We start from the raw sequence: 18,913 nt of genomic DNA, 5'->3' as shown, positions 1-18,913 counted from the left end.
GAAGAAAACTTTTTGTGTTTTACCTTGCCAGTCTTGCTTCTAAGAATTTTTTTTCAGCTTGAATTTATCAGTATGAACAAATGTTTACATAGCTTAAGAAATGAAACAAGTATTCTAGAGTGGTGTCCTTCCTTAATGCTCCTAATTCATGTGTATATTGCAGCAAACAAAATTAAAATAAATCCCTTCAGTTCCAAATGATTTGGAGTAGATGCTATTTTTCACATTTTTGGACCAAAGATTTTCATGCTGACTTTGGGCTTGCTTCATGCTGATATAAGTGACCACAGAATGTCACAAGGACTCAAGATATGCATGTCCAAAAGATTTATTCAGATGACCTGCAGTGCAGATAGGGGCAGAGCTGTGAGGGGCTTTTGTACACTGACAATGCAAAACAAGCACCAGACTAATGTGAATTACTTTCACTCAGAATATCAACCTTTTATTCCAGGGTCTGAACTTAAAAAACATATTCAAAAGAATTTCAATATTCTTTCTTTAAAAAACAATTTCAATTTATTTTTCTTCAAAAAGCATATTCAAAAGCATTTTCAATCATGTTAGAAATTGACTGTAAATTTTTGAACAGAAAGATCCTACTAGTGAAATGTTAAATTCCACAGTTTGTCCAGAAATGTGTTTCTAGAGCTGGTAATTTAAGTGTTCCTCCTGGCTTTACTTAAATCAGGTCTTGACAGTTATGTGCTATGAAGAAAACCAGCTATGGGAGAACTACTTAGGGCAGTTCTCTCCCTTTGATTACTACTTGTGTCAAGGGCACGGAGAGTGAATTTTTTATGTGAACAGAGAATATAGGATGCATGTGAGAAGTGTAAATACTTTGATGCTGTAAGTTGGTCTGACTTACATAACAAGAAGGAGGACAGTTGAAGTGAATAGAAACAAAGCATAATGCATGAGTCAATAAAGTCTGTATCTCCTAAGAATTTACTATTTTTATGTGTACTGTAGCCATGTCAAAATAACAGCACTTTGCTGTGCATTCTTGTTCATGCCACACTCTTGATAATCCTCTTTACCATCTGTGTAAATCTTCTATCCTAGCATCTATTCATTATCTGTATTTAAATTTCTAAGGATTGAAGCTATTTCTGAGCTAAATTATCTAGCTTCTGTAACACCAGTGCTCTCAGATAGCTTGATACTTCTCAATGAAAAGTAGCTTTAACATCCATTGGTTAAACAGGCAGTGTGACAGGAACACAGCATTCCCATCTGCTTTACAGACTCCCCTGGTACCTTGGAAATGTAATCATTTAACCCTTTGTAACTTCTTCCTCCTCCTCATCCCCCAATGAAGAAGCCTATTTGAAGTTTAGATTGTGCTTTCTACAGTGCTATGACTTGTTAAGTCTTTTCCATTAAAGAAATGTGTTTTTTAAATTTTTTTGTGTACAGGTACTTGGAACACCAAACGAAGATACGTGGCCTGGAGTCCACTCTTTACCCCATTTCAAACCAGGTAGGTTGAAGCACCAAGTTCTTCCAAATTCCCTCTCTGGAAGTACACAACAGAGATAATTGCATCCCTGACCACAAGTGATCAAAATGACCTGGTGTGCAGTGTGTGAACCATGATGCACTTCTTACAGCTGTTTACTTTTTATTGTGCTCAGGCTGGGAAGTTTTCTTTAATTTAATTTCTTCTCTTTCTGTTTTGTTTTCTTCTGTTTGTTACAGCATGAGCCCTCACCTGCTTGCATTCCTCAGCCATTGAGAATTGTACCTTTCAGACTGCTAGTGCGCTGATTCTTTAGTCAGGATTGCTTTTCCAGCAGAGCACACCATACTTTGATGAATAGTGAAGGAAACTAAAGAGTAGAGCAAAGAAATTGTGAAAGCTGAAGTTATTAGTAGATCATCTATTAGTATCTTTCTGCAAAGAAAGATACTAATTTCAGTCTTTTAATATGTATTGTATTTGGTTGTCATACTCTATAACCATCCTTGAAAAACTGTTTCATGATCTGATACCTTTTCTGTGAGAGGGAGCAGTTTGTCTCCTAGAGACCAGCAGGATGTGGACAGCTTCATTATGCTATGCCATGTATGCATGTTTATGTATGTAATATATATATTATGTATGCATGTAGTATGTATGTAGTATGTTTTATATATATATATATAGTCTTGTGAACTTCTGAGTGGGGATCTTAGAAATACATTTTTTTAAACATGGCAAAGCAGGTGAAGGAGTAGGCAGGAGATGAGGCAGAGGAGTTGTAAAGGACAAATAGATCTAGATAACTCTCAAAATAAGAGAGAGAGAGAAACAAATATATTGTAGGGCTTACCCTGATAGAGACACAAAGCCTTGAAAAATAGGAATGCAGACAGCTTTCTTGCACATGGCTTTTTAGTCTCTGTCCTTCTGCTGACTTACTGCTGTATAGTGAAATCACAATCTAGTGCTCTCTAGTGAATTAGTAGAAACTTCTTTAACAGTCTTTCACTGAAATACTAAAAGTACTACAGTGTTCTTCCCTTACACACTGTGTCATTAAGTTTACAAGGTTTTGTGTTTCTCATTCTTGATACTGATTGAAAGGTGAGCAAATACAGAATCCTTACAGAAATGTAAAAGCATTTTACTTTAAAAAAAAAGCATTTGGTTTAGCAAGAATAGTAAAGAGAAGGGAGAAAGCCTGAAGGTGTTAGTGACTGTTCTTTGGGTTGGTTTTTTTGCTTTTATTTTCTGTGAGATACAGGAAAGTTTTGAACAGTAGATGGCAGCCAAGAAATTTCCTGGTTTCATTATTTGGTTTGGCTTCCAAATGTGTCAAGGGATGTGGGTTTATTAGTGCAGAAGAGCATCAGGAAATAAATCCACAGTAGGCACATCATTAAACCTAACTTTTATACAGGCATTGTGTTAGAATTGCTCTTATTTTCTCCATCCCAGACTATGGATTTTTTCAGCTATGAATACATAGTATTTATACAAATGCAGAGTGGGGACAGAGGAAAGGTGCCTCCAAGACAGAAAATGGACACTCAGTATTTTCACCATTTCTGCACGGTGTGGCCTTTGTTCTCTCAGATCCTTTCCACATCTGTGAAGGATATAGATTTGTAAGTCAGAGTAATTTCTATTCATGCTGGCAATAATTTAATCTTTTTATGGCCTGTTAATATAAAACACTGAGCTTCTTAATTCCCTTACACCGTGGAGGTCTTGGAGCACTCAAAAGATAAAATCCCAGTTCTGTACACATAATGTGTTGTGCACCGTCTACCCTTGATGACCTTGGTAAAAGGATTTTTTGTTTGTCCTATGGTTCCTTATTTGCTGTTTTTAGCAATTACAGCAATAGAAAGCATCATCTAACTGGACAACCAAAATTGGCTTGCATGCCCCAAAACTGAGTAATTGAATTTTATGCTGGTAAATGTGGAATTGTTAGAGCAGCAAAATACATCCCTCTGGAATCGTTCTGGGGTACCAACATCTAAGGTATGCTCTGCAAAAAATGCTCTGACCTATGAGCTAGGCTGGAATGAACACTATTTGCTCACACCTTTAGGGTTGTTGGAGATGGTTGGTCAAGGACACCAGGTTCTCTGTCGTTTCTAAAGAATGTGCTTTCCTTCATGCTGTTCTGTGCACAAAAGCTTTCTGGCTGTGGTAAGGCTGCTGCATCATCTTCTACAGGTGCTCAACCAACCATACTCCCTTCTCTGATGGTCTGAAATTGCTCTTACACTCTAGCTTTGCTGACTGACTTCTTAGGAGCAAAAATGAAAGTTGAAGCTTTAGTAATACATTTGACAGTTGGACTCAATGGTCCTTGTGGGTTCCTTCCAACTCAGAATATTCTGTGATTCTTTGAAGATGAGTTAATCTGTTCCTTTTCCTAGCAAAATAGTGAAGTATCCTGAAATGTCTTGCCAAATCTGAACCAATTCCATTATTGTTGAAGATTTGTGGAATTACTGTATTTAAATATATGTGCAATGGGGTTATGTAACTCCTGTGCTTTGCATGTGTTACTTAATATTTAAATTTTAAAACTGATAGCTGCTAACAGTAATTGTGATAAATTGAGAAGTGCAGAGAGCATTGGTGAGGATGTCAATGTTCATTCAGGCAAGGTTTTAATTCTATAAACTTTAGTTGTGTAAGCATAAAACAAAAGCATTTGAACAGAAAGTATCAGTGATAAATGATTATTATTGTTTACAAAATGCTGAGCACATTAAATGCCTGTGGATTTGGGAAGACTATTGAGAGTAGAAACAGAATTTCATTGTATTTCTTTTTGCATACAGACTTCAATAACTAATTTTCACACTGTGATTTGGTAGGGCACAGTCTTGTGCTGCAGAGGGCTAATCATAGTTTACTAGGAGAAACATGTCTGAGAAACTTGGTATTAGTCTCTACTACAGTGGCCAAGGGTCTTGATTATTATGGAAAGCATCCAGTGCTTTAATAGCTATGATTGCTGACATCTTAATATGTAGGAACATTTCTAAGCCTGAATAAGAAATATGTTCCTAAGGCTGGTTGTGGATGACTCTAGGTCATTTAAACCCCTAACCTAGGTGATTTTAACAGCTTATAATTGTGAAAATAAAATGGTCATAGTTTTGTTTGCCATTTAAAAAGTCACAAAACAATTTGTATTTTATCTTTCTGCTTTGAGATTACTTACTGTCTTACAAATGCTCCAAGTAATATATAAGATACTTAAAGCTAAAAGATGGCCTGGTCTTTGAGCTTTCTCTGTGCTGCAGCCTCCATCCTCTCAGTTTGTGTTTGCACCTGTGAGCACAGAAATGCATGCACACATGTCCTGCTTAGTAAGTTACTTAAGGATAATCTAGATAATGCATTTGAAAGGCCTGAAATACTTCAGGAGTATTGCAGTAACTTTGGGTTACCTCTATGATTCACTTTGAAGCTGTTATGTGTGCTATAACCTTACGAGGATATTCCTGTACTCAGGAATCATCATTTCATTGGTCTCATCACCAATGAATCCCAGACATTCTGGATCACTGTGACAGTAATTATCTGCCCTCAAACAGGAAAACAGTTTGAGGGAATTGTGAAAAAGTGCTAGTTGCTGTTTCAATAAAATCTTGATGTTTCATCCACACGAGAAGCCCCATGTTACAGGCTATTGGACAGAGACACTTTCAATGATGAATATGATCCCCTAGATTTGGAGAACATGTTTCCACTATTCACTCTTTTGTTGCAATGCTTGAGGAAATTTGCTGAGTTAAAACAGATTCAAACACCAATCATATCTTGTATCTCCAGGAATGAATTAAAGTAGACATTAACTGTCTTATCTATATGAGTAAAGGTGAAGAGTATTCCCAAACAAGCTGCTTCCTTGCCAGTCTTGTGTCCAAGTCTTCCTGATTTTTTGAGCATTATGTTCTTCATTGTTATTAAATCTCCTATTTTTTTTTTAGTCTGGAGTCCTATCAACTTTCCCTCTCCAGCCATTTCTCCTGGGTTGAGTCTTGTCCAAATAAATGAGCAGGATAAGCCTTTGGTTAAATGTCTACACTTAAGTCAAGTTTTCACTTTTCTGACATTCTTAGCTAGTGTTTGGGACTGATGCTGTATAACCTCCATCCTGGAAAGTTACATAGAGATTTATCAGGAAGAACTGTCAGTAAGTAAAATGGGAGAAGGTAAGATATGGTTACAATAGAAGATAAATGAAGTGTCCATGGCAATGAAGAGATAGTAATGGTCAAGGAGAGGAAGGAACTTGTTAGGAAGGTGGAAAAAACATGAGAGTGCTTTGTGATGTTCACTGTATATCAGTTTCTTCACAATACTGTATCTAGGAGAAAGAAAGTTAAATATTTAATCTTGGGCTGATGGTGTAGGAGCCTGAACCTCACAATGTTCCACAAATGATCAGATACAATAGAGGGTAATACACATGAAAAGGTGCCTTTATGAGACAATGGAAACATCTGCTGAGCACTGATTTTTAAAAGAGAATCCCTAAAGCCAGGATGAAAAGAGGTAAAAGAGTCTCTCCTTAAAGAGAAAGCAGAACACAAAAAGAAAAATTGAGGAAAAAGCATTCATAGGAAATAGTGCATAACATGGATTTTGCCAGGGACTGATGGGTACTTCATAGATGTATTAAAAAATCACAAGTCTATGACAGACAAAACCACTGCAGAGCTGGTGTTCTAACTCAGGAATTCTACTTTACTTCCCAGGTGACCAATAAATATAGATTTGGTGTAGAAATATGATCTGCCTACATGCATCTTAACAGTTGATTGACAGCCAGATCTTTTTCAAAAGATTAAGTCTTCATTTAGAGTAGGGCTGGAGTGAGAGACTGAACTCCTTTGGCACAAACAACGAGCATCCTGTATATGAGAACATATGGCTTTTCACACTTCTACAGCAGTTTTTCCTATAGAGTTTCTCCAAAGCCTGTCAACATTTTGTTACCTGCTAAGTCAATATCTTGCTTGTTTACATCTGCATTGATACCGGGGAGTGTTCCCAGACAATGTGGGAGCCTCTGCTGTTCGACTGTCTGAGCAGCCTCTGCTATGCCTTTACCTCATAACAATTAGCACTTACAAATAATTAATTCCTGAGCATTAGGAAGCTTCCTTAGGGTTAGGAAGTTAGTGTGGGCTGGGGGCTGCTCCCTGTAAGAAGTCCCCATCTCCTGTGTTGGAGGATGGAGAGGGAGGTGCTGCAGCGGTGCTACAGGACTGTGATGGTGTCTCAGCCAAACAGTCTCAAACTCATTTAAATTACTGGTGTAGATGTAGTCTTCAAGAATTTGAGTACTTGAAGAAAGCAGGGCTATTTGTAAAGGAGAATTAATTTTGAATTCCTCCTCCTCTTTTGCCAAAACAAAACCGTATTATTTAGTGTTTCTTCATTCTGTAGTAACCACAACCTGAGGGAAGCAGAGCTGGCAGTGTTTTCACCATTCTTTAAACAAAGCTACATTAAGCTGAAAAGTTAAAATGACTTATTATGTATGCAGGGGAGGCAAGGTGAGCTCTGCTAAAAGGTAGAACCATTTAATGTAGGACTCCAATGCTTCAGACAATGCTGGATATTAAAATTACATTTTCTACTCACACTCAGGAGGGAGTTTAGAAAACAGCAGCTATTCTTCCTCTTTACACAAATTGTGCTCTTCTAAAGCAAATGGAAGGGAGAAGAGGGGATGGGATGGAGGGGAGGAAGCTGAAATTTTTCTCAAGATGTTTGGTATACAAAGCTCCAAGGTCTAGGTATTTGATAAAACTCTGCTCTCGTTGTGACTGAACTTCAGTAAAAACTCTAATTGCACATTAGGGCTGCAAATATTATAGTGTTTGAAAATTTTCTTGTCAATATGGATGCTTGTCTTTATATCTTTAGCTAACATTTGAATAATTTTAGCATTGAATCTTTACTAAAAATGGTAATGTCTTATATATCACAATACAGTGTTAGTCACGTTAGACTTTTAAATTAAATGTGAAGAAAACCCTTTCAAAGAAAGAATGAATTAGACTTTTCAAAATATTAATTATGGTGATTTTTAAATATTTGCATTTAAGCTAATCACATTTGGTTTTAAATAGAGAAGAACATTAATCAAGGAATGCATATTAGCCATCATGTTTTGATTAGCAACATAAAAAATGCCTTGAAGTCAAACTGCACTTTAAGTTCTTTGGTTTAGACTAGAAGCTGATTATCAATACTGTTAAAAAAAAAGCTAAAAATCAAAATGTAGTCTGCCTCTAATTCCTTCTGTAGCTTTTCTTGTCTATCTTAGATCCTTTCAAAGCAAACGTGGCAAAGGTATAATAGTTCATGTGTTTTTCTGACTGATAAAAGAGGAAAAAACCCTCATCTTGTTTTATGTTACTTAAAATGCAAGTGCTTATTTTTCCAATTCTCACAGCAGACCAGTATTCCTGCAGTGGTCTGCTAATAAGCTCACTAGTGAGTTCTGCTGAAACTGGCTTCTGTTTGAACCTGCCCTTGATGCAGGGCTGTCAGATGGAGCGCGTTTGTCAGGCAGATAATGATGTTTGCACTGCAGAACACGGAGGCTGTGGGCACACAACTGAGTGGGCACATATAACAGGGTTGCTGTAGAGTGGTTGTGAGAAGGAAGGAAGGAAGAAAAGAAAAGAAAGAAAGGAAAGAAAAAGAAAGAAAGAAAGAAAGAAAGAAAGAAAGAAAGAAAGAAAGAAAGAAAGAAAGAAAGAAAGAAAGGAAGAAAGGAAGGAAGGAAGGAAGGAAGGAAGGAAGGAAGGAAAGAGAAAGATCGCTTAGTACTGCTGAGTGTAATGGATGAGCTTTCTGGCCAGGTGTTTTTTGGTGGGTTTGGTTTGGTTTGGTTTGGTTTTTTTTTCTAGACCCTCACTTCAGACTGGCCAGAATTTGGAAGCTGTTGTTTTAAAACATAATTTTTTTGGTGCATCAAGTTTATCAAATTAACTAGCTCAAGAAATTCCCTCCCTCTCTGCCTCTGGTTGCCCATTTCTGCTTCCATTTTGCAGTTGTTACACCAATAGCCTCTTGATGCTACTGTTTGTGGGGCAGAGTCCCAAAAACTTCCTTGGCAAAGGAGGCATTGAGTAAGCTGTGCTGCAAGGCCTGAAGCAAAGAGCAGCTTAGATCCTTGTGCTGCCAGAAGAATGTTTGTGTAGCTGCCCCACTCACCATGTCTGAGCAGTGAGTCTTGCTTCTCTGCTGGTTCTGAGGCTGTGGAAGGGACATGTCAGCCTAGTCCTTTTGGATATTCTTGGACATTCTGAGAAAAAAAATTATGTTCCATCTTTCCAGCTAGCTCTATGTTAGCTCTTATTTAGGTAGTCCTATACAGGGATCTCTTTACACTGCATTTAATTGTGGACATGCCACTTCTAAGAAGAAATTGGAAACACTCTAAGGTGCTGTGCTATTTAAACTAAACTAAAAATCTGTTCCTTCTTTTGTTTCACATAAGCAAAAATTCACCTTCTGCTAGGTGAAATACAGTACCCTTTTCACTCTTAGGTGAAAAGCCAACCCTGTAACAGTGAGACATAACTGGTAGTGAGGATGATATTTGGGATAAAAATGCAGAGGATCAAATTTTGTTTCCTGAATTTGTTGAAGTTTTTGCATCTGAATATTGAAGTGTTTGTGTAAAGGAAATTAAAATCACAATTTTTACTTTAAATTTCAGGTGTGCTTACTGTGTTGGCCTTCTAGAGTTTTTATTAAAAAAAAAAAAACACAACAAAAAACAAAAAAAAACCCAAAAAAACAAAAACACATTTAAGAATAATAATGTAAGGATATTTGAACTCCAGTATATATGCCTACAATTTGAACTATAAAAATTCAAAATACGTCTGAGATCAAATCCTGATCTGTAAGCATACAGTTTTTCATATTTCTTTAATCTCAGCCTGATGAGATTGAGCAGCTGCCTCAGCAAGATGGTGCACCTTGTATTCTTGAGAGTGGTGTGCATGTGCTGGAGGATGCCTGTGGGGGTGATCATGTGAGTGTCTGCATGAAATTTTCACTTGTGTGTATTTGCTTTTCAGTTCTGAGGGAGAGGAATTAAGTTTTTGCTATCCAGGGTTTCTTCCACAATGTTGGACTGAGATTGTGATTGCCAGTACTGTTGCCTCTCAGTAATTCAGGCAAAGATTTCTTTTGTGGGGGAGCATTCACGGTAATTCTGCAGAATTCCCAGTCTCATATCCAGACTTATATATTACTGTTCTTTATGAACATATCAGTGGTAGCTTCTGAGAAAACAAATATCAAAGCTATATGCTTGAAAGTGTTGTAGAATGTAATTTTGTGCAGTTGGTCACAGTCAGAGATGTATAGCTTTAGATTTGGTTTTATTGCATCCATGGAGCAGTAAAGGGCTGAGGTATTCATGCAGGTGAGTGAGACTTGTTCACTCTGAAAATTGACTCAGAAACAAACTTGGGGGTGGAATTGTGAGACTGAATTCTGGTTCTGTGATAAATTCAGCACAATCAAGAGACACTAAGATTAAAATTTTGAAGTTAAGTTACCTCTTTTGTTGCTTGGGATGGCAAGTTTGGTGGTTTTAGTTATATAATTTTGTGGTTTCATAGTTCAGGACTTGAAAAACTGCACCATGGTGGAGGAGCTCAAGGACAAGATTATTGTAGCATCTCTGTTCTGGCAACTCTGAAACCAAAATCAGCTGGTTTCACTGCATTTTTATTCTCTAATGGATGAATTCAGAAAAAAACTATGGCTGGCACATACATGGAGCTGGGCTTAATTAACACAATAGTCCCATCTAATTATCTTGTCCATGAAAGTTAGTAAGATTCTGGTTGGAGCCATGACCACAAAATTATGTAGAAAAATGTGAGCATTTTATCAATGTGTGTTCCTTTCTGTATAAAGCACATGAAGAAAGCAGCCTCTAACCTGCTTGGGTAGAGAGGGAAGAGTTGATACCAATAGTTAGGAGAAGCCACAGCATATTCAATGGAGTTTAAAATTAAGGACTATGGATTAAACATTTGCCTCTCTATGGACAGGGTTTTGCCCTCTCCATGTCTTTCCCCCCAGTTTTCCCTCTCCCTGCCTGATAAATGTATAAGGTACTTTAAACGTTGTTTAGATTGGAACTGTAGGCAGCAAAGGAAGATCCCTTTGAGAAGTTTGCTTTGCTCATGTGTCTCCCTTACAGCATTTACATAACTGGTTCCAGTGTATCATTTTTTCAGTAAAGAATCATCTGACATAGCAATAGTTTTCCAGGTTTTTTACAGAACTGGAACAGATCTTTGGGCATTAAAGCCTTAAAGCAACTTGGCCAAGTGGTTAACTTTGGGGCTTTCCTCCCACAGTAAAAAATAGCTTAAATTGATTAAAATAAACACCAGATATTCTGGTCAGTAAAATATGTTGTATATGATACTTCTCAAATGTCCTAAGTGGATGTAGCTCTGCTGAAGTCAGTGTTGTTGTGCCAGTTTGAACCAGCTCAGTATCTGACCAAAACATATTGCAGAATGATAGATAAAATCAAAATCTGTTTCTCTCTAGGTCCAGGTTACCTTTTCAGCATTGCTTCAAGTCAGTTCAATTCTCTTTCCACACAGAATTTTCCTGCACCAAAACAGATTAATGTGCAAATTTGCAGTTTATTAGCTGAACTCCTATGTGTATCTCAGACATGCTATTACACAGCACTGTCTAGATGCATTTTATTTTTCAGTCCCTTGTTGTAAATGAATTGACAGTGTTATGGTTGGACAATTTACTTAATATAGAGAGTCTTTATTTTTTTTCCAATTTTTATAGGTATCTGTTTCCATATACGTATTTAATTCCTATTTACAAACTAAAATTGAAGGGTTATAGTCATGTATAAAAAACTGAGTGATTTAATTTCTTTAACTGCATCAGTATGGTTAAAGCAACAAAACTTGTAAATGTGAAGTGGTCCACAGACACAGTTTGCAGGCCTGCTGATTATCAGTAGCTTCCAATAGTGAATTCAATGAGATTTGAAGTTTCTGCATCTGTTCTTTTTTAGTTAAAGGGGCAAAAAACCTAAAAAATAGGTATAACAAAGAAAATCAAAGCATCCACATTGATGCTAGGAATTTGCTTCTGCCTTGGTATTGGCATCTTTAGAACTGACTGTGTATGAAGTGTACATGACAACTTTAGAAATGATGCAAGTAAATATACAAATACAGAAATTTGAAATTTCCTTTGAAGTTACATTTACAGCTGTTTTTCACAGTTATATACATGCATATCTGTGTGCATATATATATATAAATATAAAATACTATTGCAACTGTACAACGGGTGTCACTAAATGTCATGCACACAGCTGGGGAGGAAGCAATTTTTTAAAATTTTTTTTTAGATTTTATGGAGTATTTTGTGAGATTAGAACTTCTACACACCAACTAATGCAATCAAACTAGGGTAGTTGGCCAGGGTGAGTACCAGTCTGCATAGCAGGATTTTTGGGCAACTAGTCTCCATGGAAAATGTTGCTCTGTTCTCCAGCTGAACTCGTTTTTTGCTTCCTGAGAGGCACTTAGCTCCTGTTCAAGAGGCTAATGAAGGACTGACCCTTCATTTCTGCAGCAGCTTACATAGCATCTTCCTTTTTCAGCTAGAGTCCTACTAGTCCTACATCAAGCACATTCTTGGATGGGATTGCAAAAATATTTCTAGCTGAAGTGAAGAACTTAATGTTGGAGTAAATAAATTGTCATTGTACTTGTTACTTCTGCTCGTTATTTATATGTATTCTTTAGAAAATGGACTCTTATGTGACCACCGTGTTCTGTGTGCCCCTGTGTGTCATAGAGACCCACACTTACTCTTACTCATCCTGAGAAGCATAAAAATATGACAGTGAGGCTGTAGAGGATTGTATTTGCCATGAAGAAGAAAAAAATACTTGATTTCAGGCTTCTTTTATTCCCATAGCAGGGGAAAACTACTTTAGAAATAATTGTAAAACTTTCCATTTCTGGTGATGCCACAGTAAATGAGCTGGTTCGGTTTGATTTTGTTTAACAAGTTGGGGGATTTTTTGGTTTTGGTGTTTTGTTTTGGTATTTTTTTCCTCTGTTTGTATGGCAGTTGCTCATAGGTTAGTTTTCTTTCCTTGTCTTAGGACTTGAGTTGCAGAAGATACATAGAAATTATGAAATTATAAAAATTGACAGTAAATAAATATTTTTTTTAATAAATCCTGAGTTTAGTGCAGTATTTGAATATATCCCTTTTTCTTACAGAACGGTTTACACAGTACAGCCCTAAAAACCTCAGACAAGCATGGAATAAGTAAGTATTTTTTTAATTGCATTTTTGACTCTTCAAGGGTATACTGACGTTATCATATCTAACTTAGAATGGCTCCATTCTTTTAAAATAAGCCATATTTGAATTGCCAGTTACTTGTAAATAGGAAGAAACTGCTTAGCATAGTATTTTCTTGGGGGTGTTAGCAAGTGTATTGATCTCATGGAGAAATATTGTGTTATTGCTTTGGGCCATCAGTTTTGAATCTTGTTTTCTCTTGTTCGTCTATAAAAATTAGGAAACTTTTAAATTATGTGTTTCTAATCCACTTTTGAGTATTGTTTCCACATGATCATCCCCTGTTGCCAGGTCCATCTGGTCACTGCTGTGAGCTGCTGACCATACTGTTGTAATCTTAATTATGAATGAAAAAGTCAGTGTAAATTCACCACACTTTTTTTTTTTTTTTGCCTTTCAATGTTTCCTGAATTTGGTCATATTTATATCAGATGGACATTGGTATAAAGGTATCATGCTCAAAGTCCAGAAAGGTTACCTGATGAGCATTCAGATTGAATACCACACTACTAGCAATATTCTAAATTATCATCTGTGTAAAGTTTGCTAAAAAGTTTCTCAGCACATGTAGAATCTTTGTAGACAGGATATTTGAACTGCAATGTCTTCAGCAATTAATAGCTTTTACATTTTGAAGAAAGCATACAGAGTTTGAATTGGATGATTTAATCTATGTCAACAAGTTGTCTTTCCAGAAAACCTGTTAGAATTTTTCTCCATTCTCTTTTGACAAAAAGTTTTGCAGCAAGGCTAAGCCTTTGCTGTACCAACATTGCTGTTTTCTTTCTGGTACTAATTAAAAATTTTATTTTTGCTACTAACTGGCTGTCTTGTTGGTAATTTACCAGGGAATTCAAGAGATTAATCAGCAGGAGACTGTAACATCTCCAAGTTCACCACAGAAATTGAAGATACAAAATGTTTTGGTGAAGAAGCTTCCTTATTGTAAAGGACAAAAAAGTTATTAATAGAGTAGAAATCCAAATTCTTTTTCAATATCCTTATTTATTAGCAATGAAATGCGTCTACACCTGCAAAATCCATACCACGGTCACTTTTCTAAAATGTGATCAAGTTCATATTCACTTTGCCATTCTATTAATTTTTTCTCTATCTGCTCTTTCCCAAATCCATTTGGTCCACTGTTGTAATTTAAAACAACAACAAACAAACAAAACAAAACACAAACAACAACAACAAAAGCTACAAAAAAAATCCCCATCCCACCTTTTGAAATTGTGGTTGACAATTGAGGGAGGAATAATCTCTTAATATAGCAGGATTGTTGGTAAAATATGTTGGTATTAGTTGTTGAATGCAATACTATCAATGTTTGTCCTTTGAGTCAAAGCCTGTCCCTCTGTGGTGCCAGGCATCTTCCATGGCCCTGTGTCCCACTTTGCAGTACTACTGGCTGCTCCTTGGTCAGCAGCAACTTCCTAATTCCTGCAGTGAGAAATACAGCTGGCACTGAATCCAGTTCAGGCCTCCACAAAGGTTAAATTACACTAGCCTGCATTAATTGACTTTCAGTAGTCTACAGAAAAGCTCCTGGCTTGTCCAGTTCAATATAGGGCCCTAATTTGGTGGCTTTCATGGACAAGGCCATCTCCTGTTTGCTGCAGAGGGAACAACAGGAAGATTAACTCGTATTTGGCTTTCGTAAATATCTCAGATCATTTTGTCAGTTGTGATATTGCAGGCATCATAGAATGTTTGACTGTACCTCAATCTTACTGCTTGGAATACAATTCAATTTCCTAAAAGTCACAGCTTTCCTTTTAAAAATTAAATCACTGTAATGGCCTGTATCCTGTCCTTTTACAATCAAAAAAAATTGCAAGTTGATTTTTTCTTTAAAAGTAGTTAATGAAATCCAAAAGCTTGGAAGAAGCAATTATATTACAACACAGGCAATTAAATCTGGATTGGGAAAGAAGGACAAGGAAACTAATATTGATTTGAATGTGTTTGCTTGGAGGCATATATTTGCCTAAGTAACATGAATAGACACTGGCATGCTATTCCATCCATCCTGCAGGCCTGGACTGAAGTCTTTTTTCTGTATTTTAACAGCAGTTAGACTATTAAAATACAGCAGTTATGTATTAATAAGTACAACAATTGGTTTGAATTTGAAAAGTTGCTGTCTTATATTTCCTTCGAGACTACTGCATGAAATTTCTCTTTTCATAAAATACCACAAAAAAGAACAAAACCCAGTTTGCTTAAAACAGCTTCAGTCTCTGAGATTTCATAATTGACACAAGTTCTGATCACATCACAGGCTGACTCAAATAAGACCAGAGCTTTTTAAATTCTATGAAACCTCTTCAAAAATATTTATACATTTTCATGCTCTGTACATAAAGGATTTGCAATTTTTCAGCATAAATGAAGGGATTGAAAGCAATGACAATACATACAGTTCAGTGCTTCATACGGGTATTTCTACTATAATAGGAAATATTCAGTGCCTCAAAATTATGTATCATTTACATTTGAAATGTGAAGGGCTTTCTCTTTTTCCAGTGTAAATCTTTATCTGTGTGCTGTATTAGAGGGCTGTTTGCTTGCACAGCTGTAGTTAAGGATGTATAAACATTTCCCTTATAGACATCATATTCCCAAGGGTTTGTAATCCAGCTGTAAAACTTAACACATGGACAGACTGATTCATTCCAGAAATTTTCTTTCTTTCTTATCACATTTCAAAAAGCAGCAGTCTCCAGTCTTAAATTAAAAAAATATTTTTAACTTCCTGATTTAATTTGTGGAAGATTTTTGGTGACACAAAATATGTCACGTACATAATTATTTTAGGGGCAATGAACATGAGACCTAAAATGGGGATAAAAACCTACAGCCTTTTGTTTTTAAATATGCATTGGTTTTGGTACAGATTTCCTTCCTCACAACATCGTAGTAGTTTTGAAAGATACACCTTAAAAGCAATGTTTATGGTCTTGTAAGGATTTACATGTATGCTTAAACTTCTATTGATGCAAAGTCCCATTTTATAGGGGAGGAATTGTAATGCAAAAATATTAAAGAATTTTCACATAGAAACTGTACAGCAGTGACACTGAACTGCATGCTCCTGGATTGGAAGAGAACAGCTTTAATTTTCTAAACACAATGAAGTTTCACTATCTCCTGTTTCATTGTTCAGGCACAGGCTGATCCTTGATCTTGTTTATATATACATTTGGAGGTCATGGCATGTAAGGGTGGGAATATGGGTTTAGAAGCTTTCAAAGAGGCTTTTACCTCAAAAATGTACATTTTAATTCAATTTGTATAAGGGGAGTTTAGTAGGAGGAAGAATAACACTCTTCCAGTATCTACAGAGCCAGCTTCACATCTGTAAGGCCAAAGGAAGAGAGGCAGAAAACTCCAACCCCAAACCTTCCCAAAAGTCACACACAGTAGTTTCAGGGCAAAATAATTGCACCTGACCAACATCAGCTTCCACAAGATGATTTTAAAGGCAGAGCAAGATGATGGAAAGATATTGGATACAAGTCAATTACATTTAATTCCTGGTTTAACTGGAAATTATGTAAAAGCATGGAATTTAACAACTTAATGATAAAGTGAAACCTAGCAGGATCATTATATAAGTCAGATCCCTTAAATTCTTAAAATAGAATTGGTTAATATTAGAGGCTACTTTTGGGAAGTGTTTGAGGCAAATAATATAACTTTCACTTACAGTAAATGGAGTTCTTTGGAGACTTTAACACTGAATTTCTTTACTGGATGTCAAACTACTTAAAGAATATAGACACCGTATTTACTAGACAAGATGGAATCTATACATTTTGTGGTAATGCTTATAAAGTTAAGAAACAAAACTTGCATTGATGTTTGCTTCTATCTAGTATGACGCTTCACCTACATAGCATGACATAACATACTGTGGAATGTAATTATAAAATACTGACCTAAAAAGAACTAAGATGTGGTAATCTGATCTTCTTATAGAGTTCACAATGAATTATATTTCCACTATTTTTTTTCCTGAACTTTTCTGTTCAATTATCTCTACACAATAAAAACTAAGAACAGCTCTGCCTCCAGAATGCAATGCAACCTCTTTCAATTTGCAAAAGCTTCTCCACAATAATAAACCCTTACAGAAGAATAACAAAAGAGAACTAATTATCCTTGTGTATATTTGGTAGGATATAAAAAGCTTTTTCAAATCCTTCTGCCATAATGGGTTGTATTGTGAGAAATTAAGTTGGAAAGAAAAGGTGCAGTTGAAAACAAATTCTGCTCTGCATAAATAGGACTAGTACTTTGTCATTCCCCAACATGGCTTATTTATTATATAAATAACACTTTATTCTCACAACCAGTCCCACTGCTGAGGATTTCTTCCTTTAACAGGATGGCCTCTGTACTTGAGGCCTCCCTTTCTGAGGCCAGGGTGTTTAAAAGTTGCATTCCAGGGTGGACTGACCTATTTTGGGACTGTTATTCAGTGAAAACTTCCTGAAGAAAGCAAAGGGAGTGAATAGAGACAAGCCCATGTAGCTGGAGTCTGTATTTTGTTTCAAGAATTTCTTCAAGGAATTGCTTAAAGCTGAGACTTGGGAAGCAGTTTTGGCTTGGGATTCTGTTATTTGGATTTTAGAGAAAATCTTTGCCTTAGCTGGGTTTTGATTAAAGAAAAAGTGCTCTTCTAATTGTCACTTTTATCTCTTCGCCTGCTGTCCCTTCACCAGCGTTGCTCATTGTAACATAGTCCGTAATAGCACTGGAGGAATACTCAAGCTCTCCAGCACAATAGAAACAAAAAAGCTTTAGTGTTGTGGTTGCAGAAACCTTTCTGATGGATAACCCAAGAAGCAATAAGGATTTCAGGCAGTACCGAGCAGAGGTGGGCTGGCTGTGTGCTCTGTGTGCACTCGAGCGCATCGCTGGGGTGCTGGGGCCCGGAGGAGCCACGGATCTCGCTGGGAGAGCAGGGGTGGATACTGCAGACACGATGAAAAGAGGTTTTGGAAGTATTTGGAAATAGGCACATAAACCTGCCTCTGCCTCCTGAAGATCTGCAGCGATACTGCTGCACTGGAAACGGAGAGCATTTTGTATTTTCAGGTTTTTTCTCCTGCTTCCCATGAACAGGCTGTTGCTCGAGGTGGGTCTGGGCAGTCATGTCGCGACATCCCCGCGATGGAAGGCGGGCTCTGGGCAGTCATGTCGCGACATCCCCGCGGTGGAAGGCGGGCTCTGGGCAGTCATGTTGCGATATCCCCGCGGTGGAAGGCGGGCTCTGGGCAGTCATGTCGCGACATCCCCGCGATGGAAGGCGGGGTCGCTCGGCCCCTCCCCCGCGCCGCTGCAGTGCCGCGCTGCCCGCGCCAGGGGGCGCCCGCAGCCCAGCGGCGCCGTTTGTTGTTTATTTCTCTGCTTAGCGGGGTTTATTAATTAATTCATTGCCGTTTAAACGGTAACATTAATTTTTATTAATTATAAATTAATTTCGGGGTGGTGGAAGCTGCTCGTTTTGACATAAGCGCCTTTTCCTGCGCCCACTTGGCGCTGTTTGGCGTGCGCGCAGCTCCGCGCGGGGCTGAGCCCAGCGCGCCGCGGGGATTGCCAGCTCGCGGTGCGGAATTACGGGATGCCGACTGGAGCCAAGCGCTGAGAAACATCGCCGCCGTTTCTCCACTTATCCTTTCGCCGAGCTGAAAAATCCTTTCTGATTTATATTCCAATCTTTCTTTCAAATTGGAGCAACCGCAAAGTGCTATAATGTTATACCTTTTCAAACCTAGCGGGAAGACTATTCCTAAGAGACCTCATTGATACTGTGTTTATCCTGACAGTCAATTTATTCTTGCTTTATTCTAAATTCCCCCTCTTTTGTGTTGCTAAGCTTTAGGTTTTGTGTTACATCCTCTTGCCCCAGTTAAAAATACTAATAAGCCTCCTAAACTGCACCACAAAAGCTTTTGTCATTTTTGTTTCAGAGTACTAATAACTCGATGCTGCTTCATTACTAAAATTACTGCCCTGTGCCTT

General features: G+C 37.4%; 1 protein-coding gene across 4 annotated transcripts in view; it reads left to right on the top strand.

The window, feature by feature from the left end:
• CDK14 (cyclin dependent kinase 14) overlaps nt 1–18,913 on the top strand; it is a 315,608-nt gene that overhangs the window by 212,037 nt on the left and 84,658 nt on the right. For all 4 annotated transcript variants that reach the window (XM_041408676.1, XM_041408674.1, XM_041408677.1 and 1 more), the window contains 2 exons: nt 1,423–1,486; nt 12,793–12,841. In XM_041408676.1, coding sequence (XP_041264610.1) covers nt 1,423–1,486; nt 12,793–12,841 — 113 coding nt within the window. The remainder of the gene's footprint in view (nt 1–1,422; nt 1,487–12,792; nt 12,842–18,913) is intronic.

The sequence above is a fragment of the Onychostruthus taczanowskii genome, unplaced genomic scaffold (assembly GCF_017590055.1).
Source record: "Onychostruthus taczanowskii isolate IOZ18803 unplaced genomic scaffold, ASM1759005v1 scaffold3, whole genome shotgun sequence".
NCBI lineage: Eukaryota > Metazoa > Chordata > Aves > Passeriformes > Passeridae > Onychostruthus > Onychostruthus taczanowskii.
This window is presented reverse-complemented; position numbering and strand designations above follow the sequence as displayed.